This window comes from Macaca fascicularis, chromosome 17, assembly GCF_037993035.2.
Source record: "Macaca fascicularis isolate 582-1 chromosome 17, T2T-MFA8v1.1".
Lineage (NCBI taxonomy): Eukaryota > Metazoa > Chordata > Mammalia > Primates > Cercopithecidae > Macaca > Macaca fascicularis.
In genome coordinates, this window is record NC_088391.1 from 90,203,645 (window position 1) to 90,223,065 (window position 19,421).

The 19,421-nt window shown below is 39.1% G+C and overlaps 2 protein-coding genes across 7 annotated transcripts in view; one reads left to right on the forward strand and one right to left on the reverse strand.

The window, feature by feature from the left end:
- The window catches only part of UBAC2 (UBA domain containing 2), a 189,865-nt gene that overhangs the window by 96,351 nt on the left and 74,093 nt on the right, over window positions 1-19,421 (forward strand). The gene's annotated exons all lie outside the window — the stretch shown is intronic.
- Window positions 750-13,714, reverse strand: GPR183 (G protein-coupled receptor 183). Its single transcript, XM_005586155.4, has 2 exons — window positions 13,660-13,714; window positions 750-2,378 (listed from the first exon to the last, which is right to left on the reverse strand). The coding sequence occupies exon 2, from the start codon at window positions 2,358-2,360 to the stop codon at window positions 1,275-1,277; it is 1,086 nt and encodes a 361-aa protein (XP_005586212.2). The 5' UTR covers window positions 2,361-2,378; window positions 13,660-13,714; the 3' UTR covers window positions 750-1,274.

Consider the following 19,421-nt stretch of genomic DNA (forward strand, 5'->3'; position numbering starts at 1 on the left):
ACTTTAAATAAAATATTTTCAGGATATAAAGTCCAATTAAAAATTTAAAGTGTAACAGAGCGAGACCCCCTTTCTGAAAAAAATTTTTAAAGTACAACTCAGAATTAACATTTTCTTTATCTACCATTATAAAAATTGGTGTCATTGCCAAAAGAGAATACTGTATTGGGGTAGTTTTGGGGATAAAACAAATTTGAACTGGCAGACCAGTTGACTACTTGGAAAGGTCCTGGTACTCCTACTAAGGTACTTATTTTAGCAAGTATATAATATTGTAAAGAATCCTAAGATGCTTAATTTTGTAAGTTTGCATTTTACTCTCTATCATATTTAAGCAAGCAGCAACTATATTTTCCACTGCTTATCATGCACCACTCTTCTCCTACTTGATAACTCAAACCACTGAAATACAGATGTAGGGTACTAACAGCTTGGGGGAAGAAAAGAGAAATGATCCCCTAGCGATCCCAAGAAAACCAATCATATATGCATGTTTTTTATTCCCAAGATGAATTTAGCAAGTAGACCCTCCTCCCAATGGGCACCTCCACATAAAGTCTTTTTCATATTGCTAAGCAGAGGCCCTTAAAAACTATGCTGGCAGCTCCAGGAAAAGCTCAGTGCTTTCATTGCCTCAGTCATCGTCATTATTTATAATGTTGCAATTCAGAGTCTATCTATTGCCAATTATCTTTTCCCTGACACTCCCGCTGGTAGTTGACAGTGAGCATTGAGGGACAGACTATAACTTTGCAGCATCCTGCTTTTTATTCCAAAAGAGTTCTTTAACAAAGTTTTATGACTCAGAACAAAACAAAACAAAACACTGATGTTATTGAGGGAATTAAATCTAACATTGAGAGAAATTTGGATTTAAGAAATATGTTATTTAAAAAGTATGTTACAGTATTAACATCTGGCAATATATAATCTATTCAGTCCTTTTTCTTTTGCCATTTGTTGGCAAGAAATATTAATAATTAATTTTTTATTAAAAGAAAACTTTTTACATTGGGAGTTATTAAGAGTGCCTCCTTTTGGTGTATTCGTTTACAAATAAAAATGAACTATTTATTTTCATTTTTATTGTACTTTATGTTGTTTGCTTTATGTTGTTCTCTTGGGGTTACTTCCGAGTTGGAGATGGGAAGGTGCCCAGTGAAAGAAATGTAAAAGAATCCTCATTGGAAGCTGAACAATTATTTTGCTTTATAAGAAGTCCTGCAAAGTTTGTCATACAGTTTACTTCACTGTAAACCAAAATACAATCCATTTCACTTTCCATTTGAAGACTTGGAATGTATCATCATCTGCGTTTCTGTCAGTTCACGTGAGTTTTCTTCAGGGGCTGACTTGACAGCACTAGAAATCGATACACTGACTTGCCGTTTCAGCATCCTCATAACCTTTCTCTTGTAGCCTTTACATGCAAAGAAGTAGATAAAAGGGTCCATGCAGCAATTGAAGTTCATCAGGCATACTGTAAAGTGCAGAGAAATCTGGAACGAATGTCTTTGGCTACATTCCAGGAAATTAGAGAAACGAAGCTTCTTAATCATATGTTGAATAATTGCAACATGGTAAGGTGTGAAACAGAGAACAAACACAACAATAATAAGAATAATTGTGTTGAGAGCCTTTTTGTTTACACCAGATTTCTCAGTGAGTGGGTTTTGTTTGGCAGTTCTAAAGAGTTTGCAGCAGATCTGAGAATAGCAGATGAGAATGATTATAAGTGGAAGTACATATCCTATGAAACATGCCCCAAGCAGAATCCAGGGAAGAGATTTAGTTTCTTCAAAGTTTGGATACTCCATGCATGTAATCCTTTCAGCTTCCTGCTTTGACATAGGGTTGATGAGGAGTGGGAGTGTCTGAGCAAATACTAGAATCCAGACAAATATGCACACACCTTTTGCATGTTCAATCCTCTTTATCTTGTTGTAGCGTAGAGGGTGCACCACAGCAATGAAGCGGTCAATACTCAGGCAGGTCATAAAGTTCACACCCGCATATGTGTTGATGTAAAACACTAGCGCAGTTATCCTACACAAGGCATCTCCGATTCTCCAGTCAAAGCCCATTGCATAGTAGGCTATTCGTGTAGGCAAAGCGGTGGTAAAAAGTATATCAGAAATCACCAAATTTGTTGAATAGAGGGTGGTAGAGTTGATTTTTTTCCTGTTTTGAACAATGACAACCAAGGCTAGTAAGTTTCCCACGAGCCCAATGATGAAGACGAGGCTGTAATGCAGAGGCATTACTATCCTGGCTGTGCTGTGATGTGCATAGAGGTCACAGTCATTTCCCTGAGGAGGTGCAGAGGGCATAGTAAAATTGTTAGCCATTTGTATATCCATTGGTGGTGGTCAAGGTGTCTAGAAAAAACCAAGAAGTGTCATTTAAGTAAAAGCATATGTATTCAATTTGATTACTCATTAGTTTAAAAAAAATTTCAATAATCTATCAAAGCAGTCCAAACTGTCTTTTATATATCTAAGTTTTAACATTTCATGACATGCAGTTTTTAACAGTTTGTAATTATAATATGGTTAAATATATGATAACAGGAAGAACAGAATAAAATTTATGTTTTTACTCTCACAATTTGCTGACTTTGGCAAAGCTCTGGCAAAGGAAACAGAACCAATTAAATAGGGCAAACGCGTTTTTGTGACAGAAGGGAATGCAGTAACTTTTTAGGCAGAAATTCCCCTTCCCTTTTTTAAATCATTGTCTGGTTAAGTAAAGCACCCCACATTTCAGACAGGCATTAACCTTTGCTTTTAAATTTAATTTCAGTTGAATTTTTTTTTTTTTAACCAAATGCATATCACTGCCAGGAAATGAAATCAGTCACCACATTTATGTAGTGAAATACGAACTTACCACAGTGATCTGATTTGTGTTAACCTAAAAGTCTGAGAAATAAGCTTAGTCCATGTTAGGAACTGAAAGTTAGATTTTCTTTTTAAAAAGAAGAAGAAGACGACCACAACAACCATGACTAAAATGACAAAAAAAAAGAAGAAAGATAAAGAAAATGAGAGAGAAAAAGACTTAAGCTACTTCAAGGGGAAATTATTAAATTTTAAAACTATCAATCTGCAAGTACTCCATGGATCTGTGCAATCTACACTTCTACCTTTGCACATAGTAGCAAGCATCACACATTATATTTTGTTTCTTGCTTTGTTCACTAAACATCTTCATATCAGTGCAATGTATATATTTGTCATATGTGTAGCTTTTATATAAACATTTGATAGATATTCTACAGTTTTCCAGTGTGTCAATGCATAATTTGCTTAGCTACTCCCTTGATAAACTTTTAGATTCTTTCCAATTCTTTTCTTGTTATAAATAATGTTGAGACAGAAATTTTAAGTCCTAAACTGAAAAATGGAAAACTCCTACAATAAGGTTCTGTAGATGAGGGTAAACTTTGATTAAAGCAGGAAGAGCAGAGCAATAAATCCTGTGTGATTATTTTTAGAAGAAAAATAATTCCTCTGATAGAACTGTGTGTATGTAAATCTCACCTGGAAGTCACCAAAATTGAGGGGCACTTTCAACATATCTAGTGATGTTGCTACTGTATATTTAAGGAAATATACAGTATTTCCTTAAAGACTATCTCTACCCTGATTAAAAGCACTGTCTGCAAATCTGCTTCTCTCCCTGCTGTATTAAATGAATTGGATCTCAGGAACTTCATTCTAACAACCTTAAAACTGATGTTCATAGACACTGAGGGTTATCAGAGGATTGTGGTCATGTTATGTTAGAGGTATGCATTCTGTACAGTGTTGATGGGTTAATCATTATAACCTAAATGGAAATAAAACCTAAAGCAAAAGAGAGCAAAAATGGAAATAAAACGTTTTATTATCCAGAAAAGAGACAATGGGAAAACAGCAAAGAATGAGGATGGTAAGTAGAAAACACAAGAGGGTAGGGATGTGTCACAACAAACTTAAATGGGTTGAGCTTGCCTATTACAGGACAGAGACTATCGGTTTAGATTTAAAAAAAAAAGATCCAGCTGTGTGCTGCTTAGAAGAGATACAGCTCGAAGTGATTCAGAAAGGTTGAAAATAAAGGCAAGGGAAAATATGTACCAAGCAAATCCCAGCCAATAAAAAGGTAGAATGGCAGTATTAACATGGAAAACATAGAATTCAACGCAAATTCAATATTAATAGGAATATAGAGGGTCACTACAAAGGTTAAAAAGAACAGTCTACAAAGAATATAAAAATAATCATGAAATTTGCATGTAACAGCAAAATTTGACAGAATTTGAAGGAGAAATTGGCAAATTCACAACCATAATGGTAGATCTTAACACATTTGTATTATAATGTGCTAGATAAAAAAGAGATTAAAGACTTAGGAGATTTACTCAACATGATTTAAAAGCTAGTAGAACTTGTACTGAAGACACATGAGCGTATCTTCAAATTTGACCATGTGCTAGGTCACCAGAAGACTCAAAGCTTTCAGAAAATAATTATTTTCTGATCACATTGCTTGACTACAGTGCAGCTAAATTATAAACCAATGATAAAAAGATAAAAGGAAAGTTTGGAAATGAAAAAATACACTTCTAAGGAACTCATGGGTTAAAGAAGAAATCACAGTGGAAATTTTCAGATGCTTAGAACTAAATGATGAAAATACTACCTGTGAAAACTGTGGGATGCAGATAAGGCAATCTGAGATAGATATAAAGCCTTGAATGCCTTTATTTAAAAAAGAAAAGATTTAAAATAGATGTGTTAAATACACAGTTCAAGAAGCTAGAAAATAACTGTCCAAAGCAAGTAGAGGAAAACAATAGAGATAATTGCGGAAATTAGTGAAATAGGAAAGACAATAAATATCAGTTTTATATTTTGTGCAGGAAAAAAAATGGAGTGATTCTTAAATAGAAAATCATAGAGATTGCACTGTGGAATAAAAGTATAAAAAGATTTTTCCATTTACTTGGGAAAAGCTTAGTGTGAGAAGCAGCTTTTCAGGAACTAAGACTAGACACAAAGGAGAGGTGAAAATTCCAGGCAATGGTTGCAGCTTTGGAATAGGCAACAATAACTTTTATTAATGTTTTTCTAAGTTCTATGAAAATGTTTTTTTCCCAAAAATCTGAATGTATATTTTTGAGTATTTATAAGCAGATTCATGGGAATTGCCTTTAAAATACATGACGGGAAAAAAAAAACTTCACTGTAGAGTCTGCAAATCTTCCATATGAATAATTATTATTGTAGAAATTAGGAAAGTAACACTCATGTAAGACTCAGAGGAGAAGGTGCCGTTGCTTGCCAGTTTATATACAAATGTGCGTCTGACTGCAATACCAAATAAGATGCAGCATCTAGGAGAGCCAGAGATTGCAGGAGTTTCAGAACAAAGTTCAAGAATGTTTAACATAGTTTGCAAACAGTTCAATATCTTTCATTAGGGGATTAAATATTTTATGTCATAGCCATACAGTGGAATACAGGAATACAGCCATGCAGTGAATACAGTGCAGCTCTGAAAATGGCAACATGAAAATGCCTGTTTCTTGACTGGAAATTATGTTAAGTGAGGAAAGCAGATTATACAACATGCCACTTTTTTGGGGGATGTGGAAGCAAATACACACACACGAACACACACACACACAAACACACACAGAAAGATGTCTGTATGCCAAAACATAATTTTGTATGAGTAATTTTGGAGCTTTACTCATATATTCTGGATTTTTAATACTGAACATATCTATTCAAAATGTTCATTTCTGTTCAGTGACTGGAATGAATAAATAGGTAAAAAAAATTTTAATGGAAGAAAATTTTAGTTCACCTATTCTTGTAAAAACCTTGTTAGCCGACATGCTTTTCAAAGCTTGCCCTTCAGAGTTCCTTTTTCAGATTTCTGCATTAACTTACTAGTTCTGTACCTTTGCATTGTGTCATCATGTAGAAACCTCACAGCAGTCCTGTAAGCTTGAGCATTGCTACCCCTTACCTACTTACCAGGTGATGAAACTGACAATAAATACCAATTTTATATTTTACACAGGAAAAAAATTGGAGTGGTTCTTAAAGACCACGCTGGGGTTAAAGGCCATGCTGGATCCTTCTCTGTGATGACCTGGCTTCAGGTTTCTTCCTCTGTTCAGTTCTTTGCACAGGCAGCTGTTTCATGCTGCCCTTAAAGAACTGAAGGCTTGTGGTTTCAAAGTGGTCTAGGCTCTAAGGGCCATCCTCACCTATAATCATGGCACATGCGCAACATGGCCCAGCTGCTCCAGAGCAAAGGGACAATTCCTTCTAAGCGCAGGGGGTGCCCACTTCAACAAGAGGTGCCTTCCCACGTGGGAAGCCACTTGTGGCCACACATCATTGAGCCCCAAGGGGTAGCCTGCTGAGGGTCCTTAACTGATCATCATTGTGCGCTGGAGGTGGCCAAAGAAAGGCATTTGCAGAATGTGGACATGTAAGTGGGATGGCTTAGAAATGATCTTAGGTAAAGGTAAATGCATGCTTTGGATATTTGGATGTTTAGTAACCTCTTAAAGGATGATTCCACTAGGTAGACCTAATATGTCACTTTGGTTCTTGCTTATATTTATCCTGTGTTATTAATGCAGTAGTTTTAGCCAATTTTATGATCCCAAATTGAGAGGAAAATCCTTTCATATGCGTGACTGTTACTATCCCATTCTTACATCAGCCAGTCTCAATTTATTACAGTCTTCCCTCAGAGATATTACTTTATATCTTCCTTTAATCATCTTAAGGATTCCTTTCTGAAACTTGAATTAAGTCCATTCTTTTATTCAGCAGAAAAATGGCTGTTAGTGCCTCCATGTGCTAGATGCTGGGAATGCAGAAATGGTACCTTTTTGTATCAGAGGGTCTGGAACTGAAGGGTGGATATACAGCGCTGAGCATGTGCTGTTATCTGAGTGAGGTGTTCCTCGGGATTCTTTCACACACACAGCAGTATGTGCTGGGTTCCTCCTCATACATAGCAGTATTCTGCTCACTTTGTGCATTACAGTGCACCAGTGTCAATATTTGGATAGTATAGTTATCTTTTAATCATTTTCAGGTAGAAAATTTATTCTTAAGTATATTTTAAGTATTTTACATTTTAATTATTAGGCAGCAGCTTCTGACATGTTATTTAAGATATATACACTGAGGTATACTAGAAAGTATTATCATGTATCATTGTATTGCCTAGGGAAAAACCCAAATAAATGTTTGTTCTAAATATTTTTTCTTTAGAACACTAATATCAGAATTAGAGCTTCCTCATGATGCATTCTAATGAAAAGGTGCACGTGGCCCCTCAGCCGTCCTTCGTGCTGCACGCACTGAGGGACAGGAGTCAGGATGGAGGCCTTGCCCTGGAGGGCGTGGATAATGACTGGGCTACAGGAAGCCTGGATCGTTTTTCAGGTTCCACCTGTGGAACAGGGCTCTGTCGGCCTTCAAGGCTCCTGTGCCTTCTGCTGGGAGCCACCCTGGAAGCCATCTATAGCATTCTCTTATTTTTATTGGTAAACAAGGAGACCATCCCAGTTTTGCCTCTGTAATGCAGTATTTAGTCCTTTTAACTTTACTGTTATCCTAACATGTGTAAAACAGTAAGTTTCTTCCTAAGCAAAATATCTTCCAAAGTGTTTTTACTTATGCTTTGGGAAGTGAGCCTGTGTGTGTTTTTCTCTAGAATGTATTTCATTGCTAATAGAGTTGGTAACACTTCTTGAGATATTATCATCTCATTTTTGCATAACCGGACATGTTGACATGCACTGACAGGTTCTTTCTAGCCACAAAAGGAAAAAAAAATAAAAGGCCCCCCAAAACTCATTTATTTAGTATCTAAGAAAATTGTCGAAGCACTGATGTAGTTTGCGCTCTGGAAATGTTTACCCTAGATACCCACTTGGAGGGATTTGTGATTTTTCACAGAGGACATGTAGCTTCCGTGGTCCTAATTTACTCGCTCAAGTAATTAAAGTGTTTTCTCAGCCTTTAATTTGGGCAGAAACAGAACAAAATCTTTACCATATTCGGGGATTTAGTTGGCGCTAGAATAACAGCTTTTGGTTTTTGCTGAAATGTCACCTTTGCCCTCTAATAGTTATTTATTTTAATAATAACACCTTGAATGAAAAGGGGCTTACCTAGGAATTCTGTTTAAATGTAGCCACTAGCAGTGACTGGAATGGGTCAAGTTGTGCTGAGATGATCACCAATTGGAGGTGACTTCTCTGTAGGTCAAGTCTGCTCTAGACTCAGGTTATACAGAGAGGTGACCTGAATCAACATGCCCACAGCAAATGTACCAAAGAGGAACTTACAGAAGCTCACTTTCAAAAACAGCCAGGGGAGCCACCCAGATGCGGCCACACAGATACTAATGATATGTGTATATTGTTAAGTGATGAGTGTTGTTTGATCTGATTCTTTCTCTGATACACTGTCCTTTGACTACTTTGAGGAAAGGTTAAGACTGAGGAAAAATTTCTGGAGCAGGGAGAAATGAAATCACTGGAAAGGAGAGGGGAGACGAAAGCTCGGGATTAATTGAAATTATAAGGATATGGTTCTACTGAGGAAATAACGACAAGCACAGATGTATCAGACGGCAGGCCAGGACTGTTTCAGCTCCCTTGAGAATAAACCTGCTCCACGGAAGAAAGAAATCATTACTTCTTCCTCTGGTTACCTGGTTTTATAAGTATTTGTCAATTACTTGAAAACACCTTCTTGTTCAAACAGGGACGTCTAAATTTGGCCCAGTGTCACACATTCTGGGTCCTAGCATTCAATTAGTGATTTTTCTTACCACCTTTTTCACTGACCATCATCTGAGGTATTATGGGGGCCATTTGCCTGTAAAATGGACAGTGGGAAACATGCATTCCTGGTATGCAAGAGGAACCTGCACTGCTGTGGAAATATGACCAGCATAATCAGAGCCTCCTGGTGCTTCATTAATAAAGTCAGATTGTCCATTCTATTAATAATACACTGCTAACCAACTGTCATAGTAGTCAGTACATGCCTCTGTGGCCTGGTTAAATACATCTTTGTACAATGTAAGGTGACTTTTTCCCAGCCAACTTTGAGTCCTAAATTGATAGCTATGTCTGGGTCCATGATTCATTTTTTAGAAAGATTGAGAACAATATTCCCTATATCCTTTCAAAAAATCACGCATACCAGAGTGATATTCAGCATAGAGTTGACTGTGGTCCATCTGTTTGGGGGACCTCCCCTGCCTCCTGGGGGGCTTATGGAGTGTGACTAGCCGAGGGACTTAGTAGAGGCAGCCTTACTGAGGAGCTCTGTGACCGGCCTGCTGACCCCATTGCATAGCCTGGGTCAGACCAGCTCCCAATAGATCTGCAAAAGGCTATTTACAGGACCAAGCACAGAGACCTTCTTCAAGACAGAAAAACCTCTTCAAGACAGAAAAAGTGTTTAGCAGTCTGCCGTTTCCTCTGTGCTTTATATGTGTCCCGAACCCGGTGAATGTGCAGTGAAGACCCACTTCAGCTTCATAGACGCGTTCCTTGGAAATGATGGAAAGGTGCTTGAGCGCAGGAATTCTTTGGTTGAACACCCACTTGCGTATTTGGGGTTTCACATATTCCAGTTATTTTCTTTCACCTTTCACTAGTAAAAGCCACCTGTGTGGCTTTTGGTGGCTTTTATATTGAAAAGTATGGAAGTTATTGAAGATGAAGATGACATATGTTTAGAGAACTAAGAAACTAAGAATCCCACCATAATACTCATTTTAGTGTAAGAAAGATATTCTCTGTTTCTATCTGGCATGATTTGTAGGATGCAACATGTGGGAAAACTAACTGCGTAATATAAAAAGGCTCTTTATAATGAAGCTCTGTGTCTTTAATATTTTTCCGCTGAGTCCTGAATGTTTCTGGAAATCATATGTACCTTTTCTCTTTCAAGTTCAAGGAGTTTCAATTTTGTTTTTGTCTCTATTATCACATGGAAATTAGGGAGGAACATTAGATATCGTTATTTTATGGATAAACCAAATTCCAGATCAACTCAGTCATTCGTTCAGGGATCTTACTGGGGTACTTAAGGCAGGGTTCATGAAGGCGCCCAGGACTCCATGTTCTCCATCACCTGCTGCCACTAGTCAGCGAGCAGTCCCTGTGCCTCAGCCTGTGCTCTGCTGCACATCCGTGTCTGTCTGTCTGCCTGTTGTGTGCCATTCCCGCCCTTCTGCCCACAGCCACGGCAGCAGCTTCCCGCCAGGCTCTCAAACGGGGCCCATCCAACCCCAGGCAAACCACAAGATCTGTGTCATGACTCACAAGTTCCCTCATGATTTGAGCTCCGTTCCCTCTTCAGGAGGGTTGCTGGCCAGCTTCTCCTGATCGTGCCCTGGCTCCAGCCATACAAAATTACTTATAACCTTTGGATGTCCCATGTTCCCTCACAGCTCTGTGCCTGGTAACACTCTTCCCTCTGTCTGATGTCTCCTGGCCCCTGTCCTATATCCTCAGCTCCTACTTTCCTTCCAGGCTTAGTTCTAAGTATCGCAGGAGTGTTCCTGTTCTCCATCCTCTGAAGGGCAGGGTGGCTGTATTTGTGAGGGTGCTGTGCTCTGTCATAGTGTCTGTATCATTGATTTTCTTCCCTGTCTCCCATGAGCCTGTGAAGTACGGTGAGTGGGAATCCTGTGGTGTTAATTTCTTGTATCTCTAGGTGATGTATGATCGATATTCAATAAATACCCATTAAAGAATAGGAACATTGCAGCTTTCTTAATCCTTAATGAAAGATTCTTTATTACACTACAGTAAGCCCTTGATGAATAATAATCACCAAAATTACTAAGCAGAGACTGTGTTCCAGGTACTGCCCTGGGCACTCTATGTGTGTTTACTCATTGAATCCTCTCAGAACTTTCACAAGTCCATTGACAGATGGTGAAACGGAGGCACCAGGGCACTTAAGTGACTAAAGACCTAGCTGTTAAGTGTCAGGATTCAGATCCAGGCGATTGACAGATGGTGAAACGGAGGCACCAGGGCACTTAAGTGACTAAAGACCTAGCTGTTAAGTGTCAGGATTCAGATCCAGGCGGTTTGGCTTCAGAAGTCACATTCAGTACAATACAGTTTATGTCCTGTGTCCGACATGATCTGTTATTATGGGTAGAAAACAAGTAAAATAGGAAGGCATCTCAAAACCTTAACGTACACTAACTCATACCTATCTGAACAAGAAAGACTGGGAGAGCTGGGGAAGGGAATGGGGGCAGGGAGAAAGAGACGTTGATTCAAATGAAGGAGTTTATTAGTTTATTTGTAGCATATTTTAAAGTAAGTAAAGATTTTATAAATGGATTTAGACTTTACTGTTTTAACAATATTTTAATAATAAAGCAATTTAGACTGAAATTTCAATTGAAAAAATATGGTGAATACCTAGAATAGGCTTTTATCCTGTTAATTGATTTTAAAACTACTTTTTAGATATTTGCAGAGATTTAACAAAACATTTTTATTCATCTCTTTGGGCTTCCAAAACACCACAGGCATCTGTGTTACTGTCACAGCTTTCAGAGGATTTTCACCTGCGTTATCTCATTTTATACGATACCCAGACTTCTTGGGAAGGTGATCAACCCCCCAGACCGGAGGACACCACACGTCCTCTACACAGGCCACGTCCAGGGCTGCCTAACAACTCCAGCAGGTCTTAACCATAACAGAGAGAAAAGCATCCCTGTAAACGGCTTTGTTAGGTGCGAAGCTCTTAAGCTTCTTAAGGATGATGACTTGATCTCATCTAACATTTTATCCCATAGAATGCTACAGAACCAACCTACAATAGATATCTATTAAATATCTATAGAATAAATAAATGAATTAAAGTCATATAGCAACCTGAGTTAATATTTATTCCATTAAGTGACTGATCATGATACTAATTAGCTCTAGGAAGCCAGATGAAAGTAATTTATGCAGGGGATCATCACCATTATCACTGACATGATACATAAACATGTGAGTGAACATTTTGTGGAGTAGCATATTTTTTGTGGTTTTATGTCCAAAAAGTGCAGTGAGCCCCCAGAGAGAAAACATGCTAAAATATAAGAAGTGTGGAGTCCTACCAGTAAGCACAGTTAGATGTGTGATCATCCATAGACTCAGGGCCATTTATTTTATTTATTTATCGAGACAGAGTCTCGCGCTGTCGCCCAGGCTGGAGTGCAGTGGCGCAATCTCGGCTCACTGTAACCTCCACCTCCCAGGTCAAGGGATTCTCCTGCCTCAGCCTCTCGAGTAGCTGGGATTATAAGTGAGTGCCACCATGCCTGGCTAACTTATATTTTTAGTACAGATGGAGTTTCACCATGTTGGCCAGGCTGGTCTTGAACTCCTGACCTCAGGTGATCCGCCTGCCTCAGCCTCCCAAAGTGCTGGGATTACAGGAGTGAGCCATCACGCCCAGCCAGATTCAGGGTCTTTATGTAAAATATCCATAACATATCTGTTGGATTCTCCCTCTGGTACGTCAGTGGCCAGAGGGTTGGGAGAAGAATTGTAGGAGACAGTTTCTTAGCACTTATATTGAGAGGCAATGTTGTAAGGACTTGGCAGTAATAATACTCCCCATTTTACAGGTAAAGCAGCTGAAGTCAGGTATTAGGTAACTTGCGTGGCGGGCCACACAGCTTGTAAATTACATTTGAGCCTAATTTCAGAGCCCTTGCTCTTATTACACTATATTGTATTCAGAGTGACACCAGAAAACCAAAATACTACTCCCCCTCCCCCAGCACACACACAAATACACATATACAAAACCCTCACCCCCCTTTAAAGGAAGTCTCTTCACAGCTTCTATTTTGCCAAGTTTCTGTTACCACCATTCCCAACCTGGACATAAATGTTGCCAAAGCACTGCATAGAATTCATTTTGATTTTCCCCCCGAAGCACATAGAAAACATATGTTTAGTCTAACTAAATGTAAATATAAACCACACAACAGACTTTTTTTTTCACTTATCTAATTAGTAGTATTTAGCATTTAAAAAGCAAAGATTGGTACTCTTTGCTGGTGGGAGGGTAAATTGGTAAAATGTTTTTGTAAACCAAAAAGTACCATATTATATCTAAAGCTTTAGAAAATATATCCTTTGCCCTAGGAATTCTACCACTGAGATTCCATCCTGAGAAATAATCTTATATTTCTAATAATTCCTATAGTGTAGGAATATTCTATATTAAAATAACTTTGTTCCTTTTCCTTCATACTAAGTTATCCTGAAATATTGGCATTATTTGCATAGTTTTGCTTGATACTGTTTTTTGTCATTGTGAGTTTATACAGTAGTACATGAAGTAAGCCCTATTTTTTGACAAAGATATTTCTGGCGGACCCATCGCTTTCACTCAGCTTTGTAAGAACTAACTAGACCTACCAGTCAGCAGAGAGTCTAAACTTACATTATTAGTATAATTTTTGTTAGAAGTGATGGTAGCTTGTTCTTAAATAGATTCTTTTCCTTTTTACCTTTAACTTAAAACTTAGGCTTTTAAAGTTTTTCTTAAAAAAATTTGTTGAAAAAGCAAAAGATCTTGTACTTACATATCAGTGACTCGTTCGGATCTCTGTGTAGTAGCTGTCAGTACTTGTCCAAACTGAAGTAAGTTAACTGTGGCATGTTGTTTTAAGAGAGACTATGCAGACATCCTTTTATGGTGGTGACTTTTTTTTTCTGTCACCCTGTGACTGAGCATGTAATGAGCAGTTCGTCTCGTGTACGTGTGTGCACTTTTTTTTTTTTGTTTTAAATGGGAAGTGAAATTTTTTATAGTTATTTAAAAAAAACAAAAAACGACTATCCAAAAGCCCCTTGGAATTTATGAATTGTTGATACCTGTGGAACTTTATAAATTTTTCTGTAAAGGTTTAAGTATCAAAAAATTCTTTGAAAGAGACTGAAGCAATAAACCTTAACCCAAAAAAAAGGACCAAGTTACTGATGATTTTATATTGATTTTCTGTGTAAACGTGTGGGTTTTTTAATGTTTTAAGGAAAACAATGTCAACTTTGACAGTGCTTTTTACCTGGAAACTTGGTATCAGGGAGTAGTTTACACATTCTACCTTATCCACAGCTTATGAAAGAAACAGATTTCTGTGGTGTGAGGGAGAATGACAGTCCAGGATGTGGAGTGAACAGAATTAGTCGCCGTTTTCAGTCGAGAGCCTGCCTGAGTCAGTGACTTCGCGAGTACCTGAATAACGGGGAAACAGTTGAAGGGAAGCCCACTATAGATAAAATCCAGCCTCTTCAGCACAGGATGAAAGAGACTTACACCATTCACCTCATAGTTTTAGTTGACTCAGTTTAAACCAACAGCATAACATATCTGTCAGAATGCAGTTTATTTGTAGGCTAAATTACCAGATATGCAGCACTCAGATCAGGAGAGGTGATTTTACACTTAGGACTGATCTGGCCATTCCCAGCCACTTCTGGGTGCCGCATTTTACGAATGACGTAGATGACAGCTGTGGCAGTGAGGGGCCTGGATAGCAGGTCTTAGGAGAACTGATTAAATAAGCTGGGGATGTGTATGCTTTGTAGGCCTAGGGTCATTGTCCTTCTGCTTGTGGAAACTCTCATAGAAAAGTGTTTACATTGCTTATGTCAGTCTTCCTAACTCCAAAGACTAGCGGGAGGGCCAGTAAGAAGTTACTGGAGATAGCTTTCAGATCAGAAGATGAGAGTCATTCCCAAAAGTTGTGATTATTTTAAAAAATGGAGTATGCTGTTTCTTATTTAGATGTTTGTGTAAACTTGATGTTGATTTTGAGGGATGATGTAGACAGAATTGAATCATTTGATAGGAATTTGTAACTCTGTGACCTCAGAGACCTTTCTGCTCCAGGATTCTGTAAAAATAGTTGAGTAGCTTTTGCCTCCCACAGATGTCATTAGGTTCTTCTAACCTCTAAAGTGCTGAGAGTATGGAGAAACATTGTCAGACACAAGAAAGAGCATCAAGTAAGTCAGCTGAATTCTTTGGGCCACCACCTCTCTGTGTATAAACTAAAGGTATTGAACTAAATGATCTCCAAGGTAATTCCTAGTACAAAAATTCTATGAGGGGGTGTTACAGAGGTTTTATGACTTGGTGGATAAACATGACATCATATTCTAGAACTAGTTCATTTAAAACTTAGACTGCAGGCTGGACGCGGTGGGTGACGCCTGTAATCCCAGCACTTTGGGAGGCCAAGGCAGGTGGATCACGAGGACAGGAGATCGAGACCATCCTGGCTAACACGGTGAAACCCCGTCTCTACTAAAAATACAAAAAATTAGCCAGGCGTGGTGGTGGGCGCCTGTAGTCCCAGCTACTTGGGAGGCTGAGGCAGGAGAACAGCATGAACCCGGGAGGCGGAGCTTGCAGTGAGCTGAGATGGCACCACTGTACTCCAGCCTGGGCAACAGAGCGAGACTCCATCTCAAAACAAACAAACAAACAAAAAGCAAACTTAGACTGCAGAGTACTTGAAGAAGACACTGTTGATAAATTTTTCAGTTTGTTGAAAGACCATTCTGGTGGGGTTTTAGCTTTTAATTTTGAATAGTTATATTAAGTAAAACATTTTTATATAGTGAAGGACTCAACTAGTTAAAGTAATTCCTCTGACAAACTGGATCTGTCCCCCCACTTTATTTTTATTTTTTATTTTTTATTTTTATTTTTTAGATGGAGTGTCACTCTCTCCAGGCTGGAGTGCAGTGGCGTGATCTCGGCTCACTGCAGCCTCCACCTCCCGGGTTCAAGCGATTCTTCTGCCTCAGCCTGCTGAGTAGTTGGGGCTACAGGCATGCGCCACCATGCCTAGCTAATTTTTGTATTTTTAGTAGAGACAAGGTTTCACCATGTTGGCCAGGATGGTCTCCATCTCTTGAACTCATGATCCACCTGCCTTGGCCTCCGAAAGTGCTGGCATTGCAGGCATGAGCCACCGTGCCCAGCCCCTTTTTTTTGATATCAGAGTAGTCAGACAGATGAAGAGGTGATGGGGTCATTATCCTGTAAGAGGCCACTGAAGCTGCATATTAGATCATTTCATAAGCTCACAAACCTTGTTTTATTGCTGTTGAAAGTTACCAGGGTTTCTTGAGTTGCGATTGCACTGTAAAAGTAGAGTTGATCTTTACAGTTTTTTGTTTTTTTGTTTGTTTGTTTGTTTGTTTGAGACAGGGTCTCACCCTGTTGACCAGGCTGGAGGGCAGTGGCACAATCTTGGCTTACTGCAACCTCTGCCTCCTGGGCTCAAGTGACCCTCCCACCTCAGCCTCCTAAGTAGCTGGGGCTATAGGCACATGCCACCACATCCAGCTAATTTTTGTTTGTTTGTTTGTTTATTTATTTATTTATTGTGGAAACAAGGTCTCATTATGTTGCCTAGGCTGGTCTCAAGCTCTCCTGAGCTCAAGCCATCTGCCTGCCTTGGCTTCCCAAAGTGCTAGGATTACAGGTGTGAGCCACCACATCCAGTGACCTTTTCTGTAGAAGAAGTGACATGGACATTTGCAACCTGAACAGGCATCTGTGTTATTTTAGTTTATGTTTTCTATCGAGTGCAATCATGAATATGTAGCAGTAGATGCTCTGTAAGTATTAGTGATATTAAAGGATGAATTAGCAATGGCTCACACCTGTAATCCCAGCAGTTCAGAAGGCTGAGGCAGGAGGATTGCCTGATGCCAGGAGACTGAGATCAGTGTGGGCAACACAGCGAGAACCTGTTTCTAAAAAAAGTTTAAAAATTAGCCAGGTGTGGTGGCTCACACCTGTAGTCCCAGTTACTCTGGAGGCTGAGGCGAGAAGATTAGGAATTAGAGGCTACAGTGAGCCGTGATTGTGCCACTGTGCTCTACTCTAGCTTGGGTGACAGACAGATACCCTGTCTTAAGAAAATAAAAGAAAAAAAGAAAGGATGGATGAAATGTTTATAACCTGCTTTCTCTTTTCTGTACTACAGCCTCATCTGCTTAAGCCAGAAAGGGCTTCCAGAAGGTAGTTCTTCACAGTATGAAAAAAGGTCAAACTGAATTACTGTTGACAGTATAAAGAACAGATGTTGTCATAAAATAAGGAAAAGAAAAAGACTGGTCAATGACTAATAACATTATGGTACTTTGTGAAGTCTGTGTGTATAGAAATAGCAACGGAAAATTTCTACAGAACAGCCTGTGTAGTTTTGGTCTGAAATGTGTATATGTGGCCTAGTATTTAGTCATCGTTTAAAATTATACAGTGATTAGTATTTTTTAAGGAATTTTTAAACTTCTATTGGTATGTGAAATGTAAACAGTGGTCATTAAAATTTCTACCAGTATTTTTTTAGTTCACATTGAAATGTAACCTCAAACAAGAACTCTGCTTTAGATTATTTAGTTATAACATCATTATTTGTACTTTATTACTAAATGTGAACAGAACTTCTATGAATTAAGCAACTCGAAGGGCATGTTCTGTGGTAAGAGACCTCTGGTGCAATTGGCTCCCCAGGTAGGGTTTCATAATCACCAAGAGAGCAGACCATATTTTGAGCTACATATGAAACCATATGTTTTAATCCCATTAAAAATGATAAAAAGGAAGGGGGCTTTTTAAAACAAAAGGCAAGTTCTGCTGTATGGTTTTACTGTTTTAAAGGAAAATTCATTTCTTCTGCAAATATTTATTGAAACCTTACTCTATGCCAGGCACAATTCTAGACAGTGGGGATAAAACAGCAAACAAAACAGACCAAAATCCCCGTCTGTGTGAAGCTTCCATTCTACTTTTAAGATAGACGATAGCTGGCAGTGATGAGAAGGCTGTAAGTGCTGTGGGGGAACAAAGTCAGGAAGAGAATAGAGAATGCAGAGGGGGGAGACTGAGAGGGTGGGAGGTGTGGTTTGAAATGGGGCAGTCAGGGAGGGCTTCTCTGAGAAGTTGCTGTCCTGCGGAGCACAGGATCAGGATGGGGATGGAGACTCAGGGCCTGGAACGTCTTTTTCATGATTGTAGGTGGGGAGGCATTGGAGGATTTATGCCCAGGAGTGACTAACTCATACTTTTCCATGAAAAGAAGGCCCAGCTGTTTTAATCAGTTGTGCTTGGGTTTGTAATTGGACAAAAGCAGTTATTTTGTGTAGTATTTAAAAACTGCTTTGTTAATTTAAAAAAATCCAACCAATATTGAATATGGATCGTGTATAAGAATCTGCATTAGGCAAAGCTAGATAAAATATGATGCTTTCTCTCCGAATTAATAATCTGAGGTTTTTGCGAACTCTGTATAGTCAATTCAAATGTGAGTCATAACAGTTATTCTAGAATAAGGATTATTTTGTGGCCCTAAATGTAGTGAGCTCCTAAACTGTGTCAAGCATTGTGCCAGGTGCTAGGAGAACTAGGACTGCCTCTTCTTCCCTGTCCTGGGGTGCTCAGCCTGGGAGGAAGGTCTGATACGTGAGGAATTCTAGACTGGGCAAGTGGCGGTAGGAGCCCGCTGTGATGTGCACCTCCGTCTGCCACCCGGTCCCTGCTATCCTTCTCACTGGATGGCCAGCCATTGTATCTGGCATCTCTGTGTCTCCAGTCCTGACACAGTGCCTGCGCTGAGGCCTTATCAGCTGGAGTTTTCCCTGTTCTAGCATTTGCTGCGTCTGTGTTGATAGCTGTTGATGCAGCTGCCATTTATCACATTTGTTTTGTGTTTGTTATATTTTGGTTTGATTTTGTTTTTAATAGTAGAATTGAGAGGACAGTGCATTTTTCAGAATAACATGGTCTCTATCAAGGATGAGATATTGCACAAGAGGCCAGGAGGGTCCTGTGTTTCCACAAAATGGCACCAAGGACAGTTCTTTGTAGAAGTGAAACATATTTTTTGCATTTTTCTTGTGATAATGAAATAATTCTTTTTTTTTCTGGTGCCATTTTCCCAAAAGTGGGAAAATAAAACAGACTGAGTAATTAAGCCAAGTGTTTAATGAAAAAACGGGTGCAAGTTTGTGCCCAAACCACTCTACTCATTCATATTACCTGCCCAGCACTTGTAGGAATGTAACATTTCGGTCCTGTGATGAGTTCCTTGAGGTCAAGGACTGCTTCTTTCTCTTGGACATAGTTGTAGCTCCTATGCCGGGCGTCCTGCCGTGACATCCTCGGCACACATTTGATTCACTGATTCATTGCAGCAGTGAAACTGACATAGCTTGGGGGCCATGAGGAAAGCCACCAGCTGCCAGGAGGAGTCAGAGAAGTCTTGTGGGAAGAGCTGAGCGGTGTTGCACAAGCTGAGTTTCCTAGGACTGAAAGTGGAAAGCA

What these genes read in the sequence shown, in the direction of transcription:
- GPR183 (XM_005586155.4), bottom strand. Translation starts at nt 2,360, where the DNA reads ATGGATATACAAATGGCTAACAATTTTACTATGCCCTCTGCACCTCCT.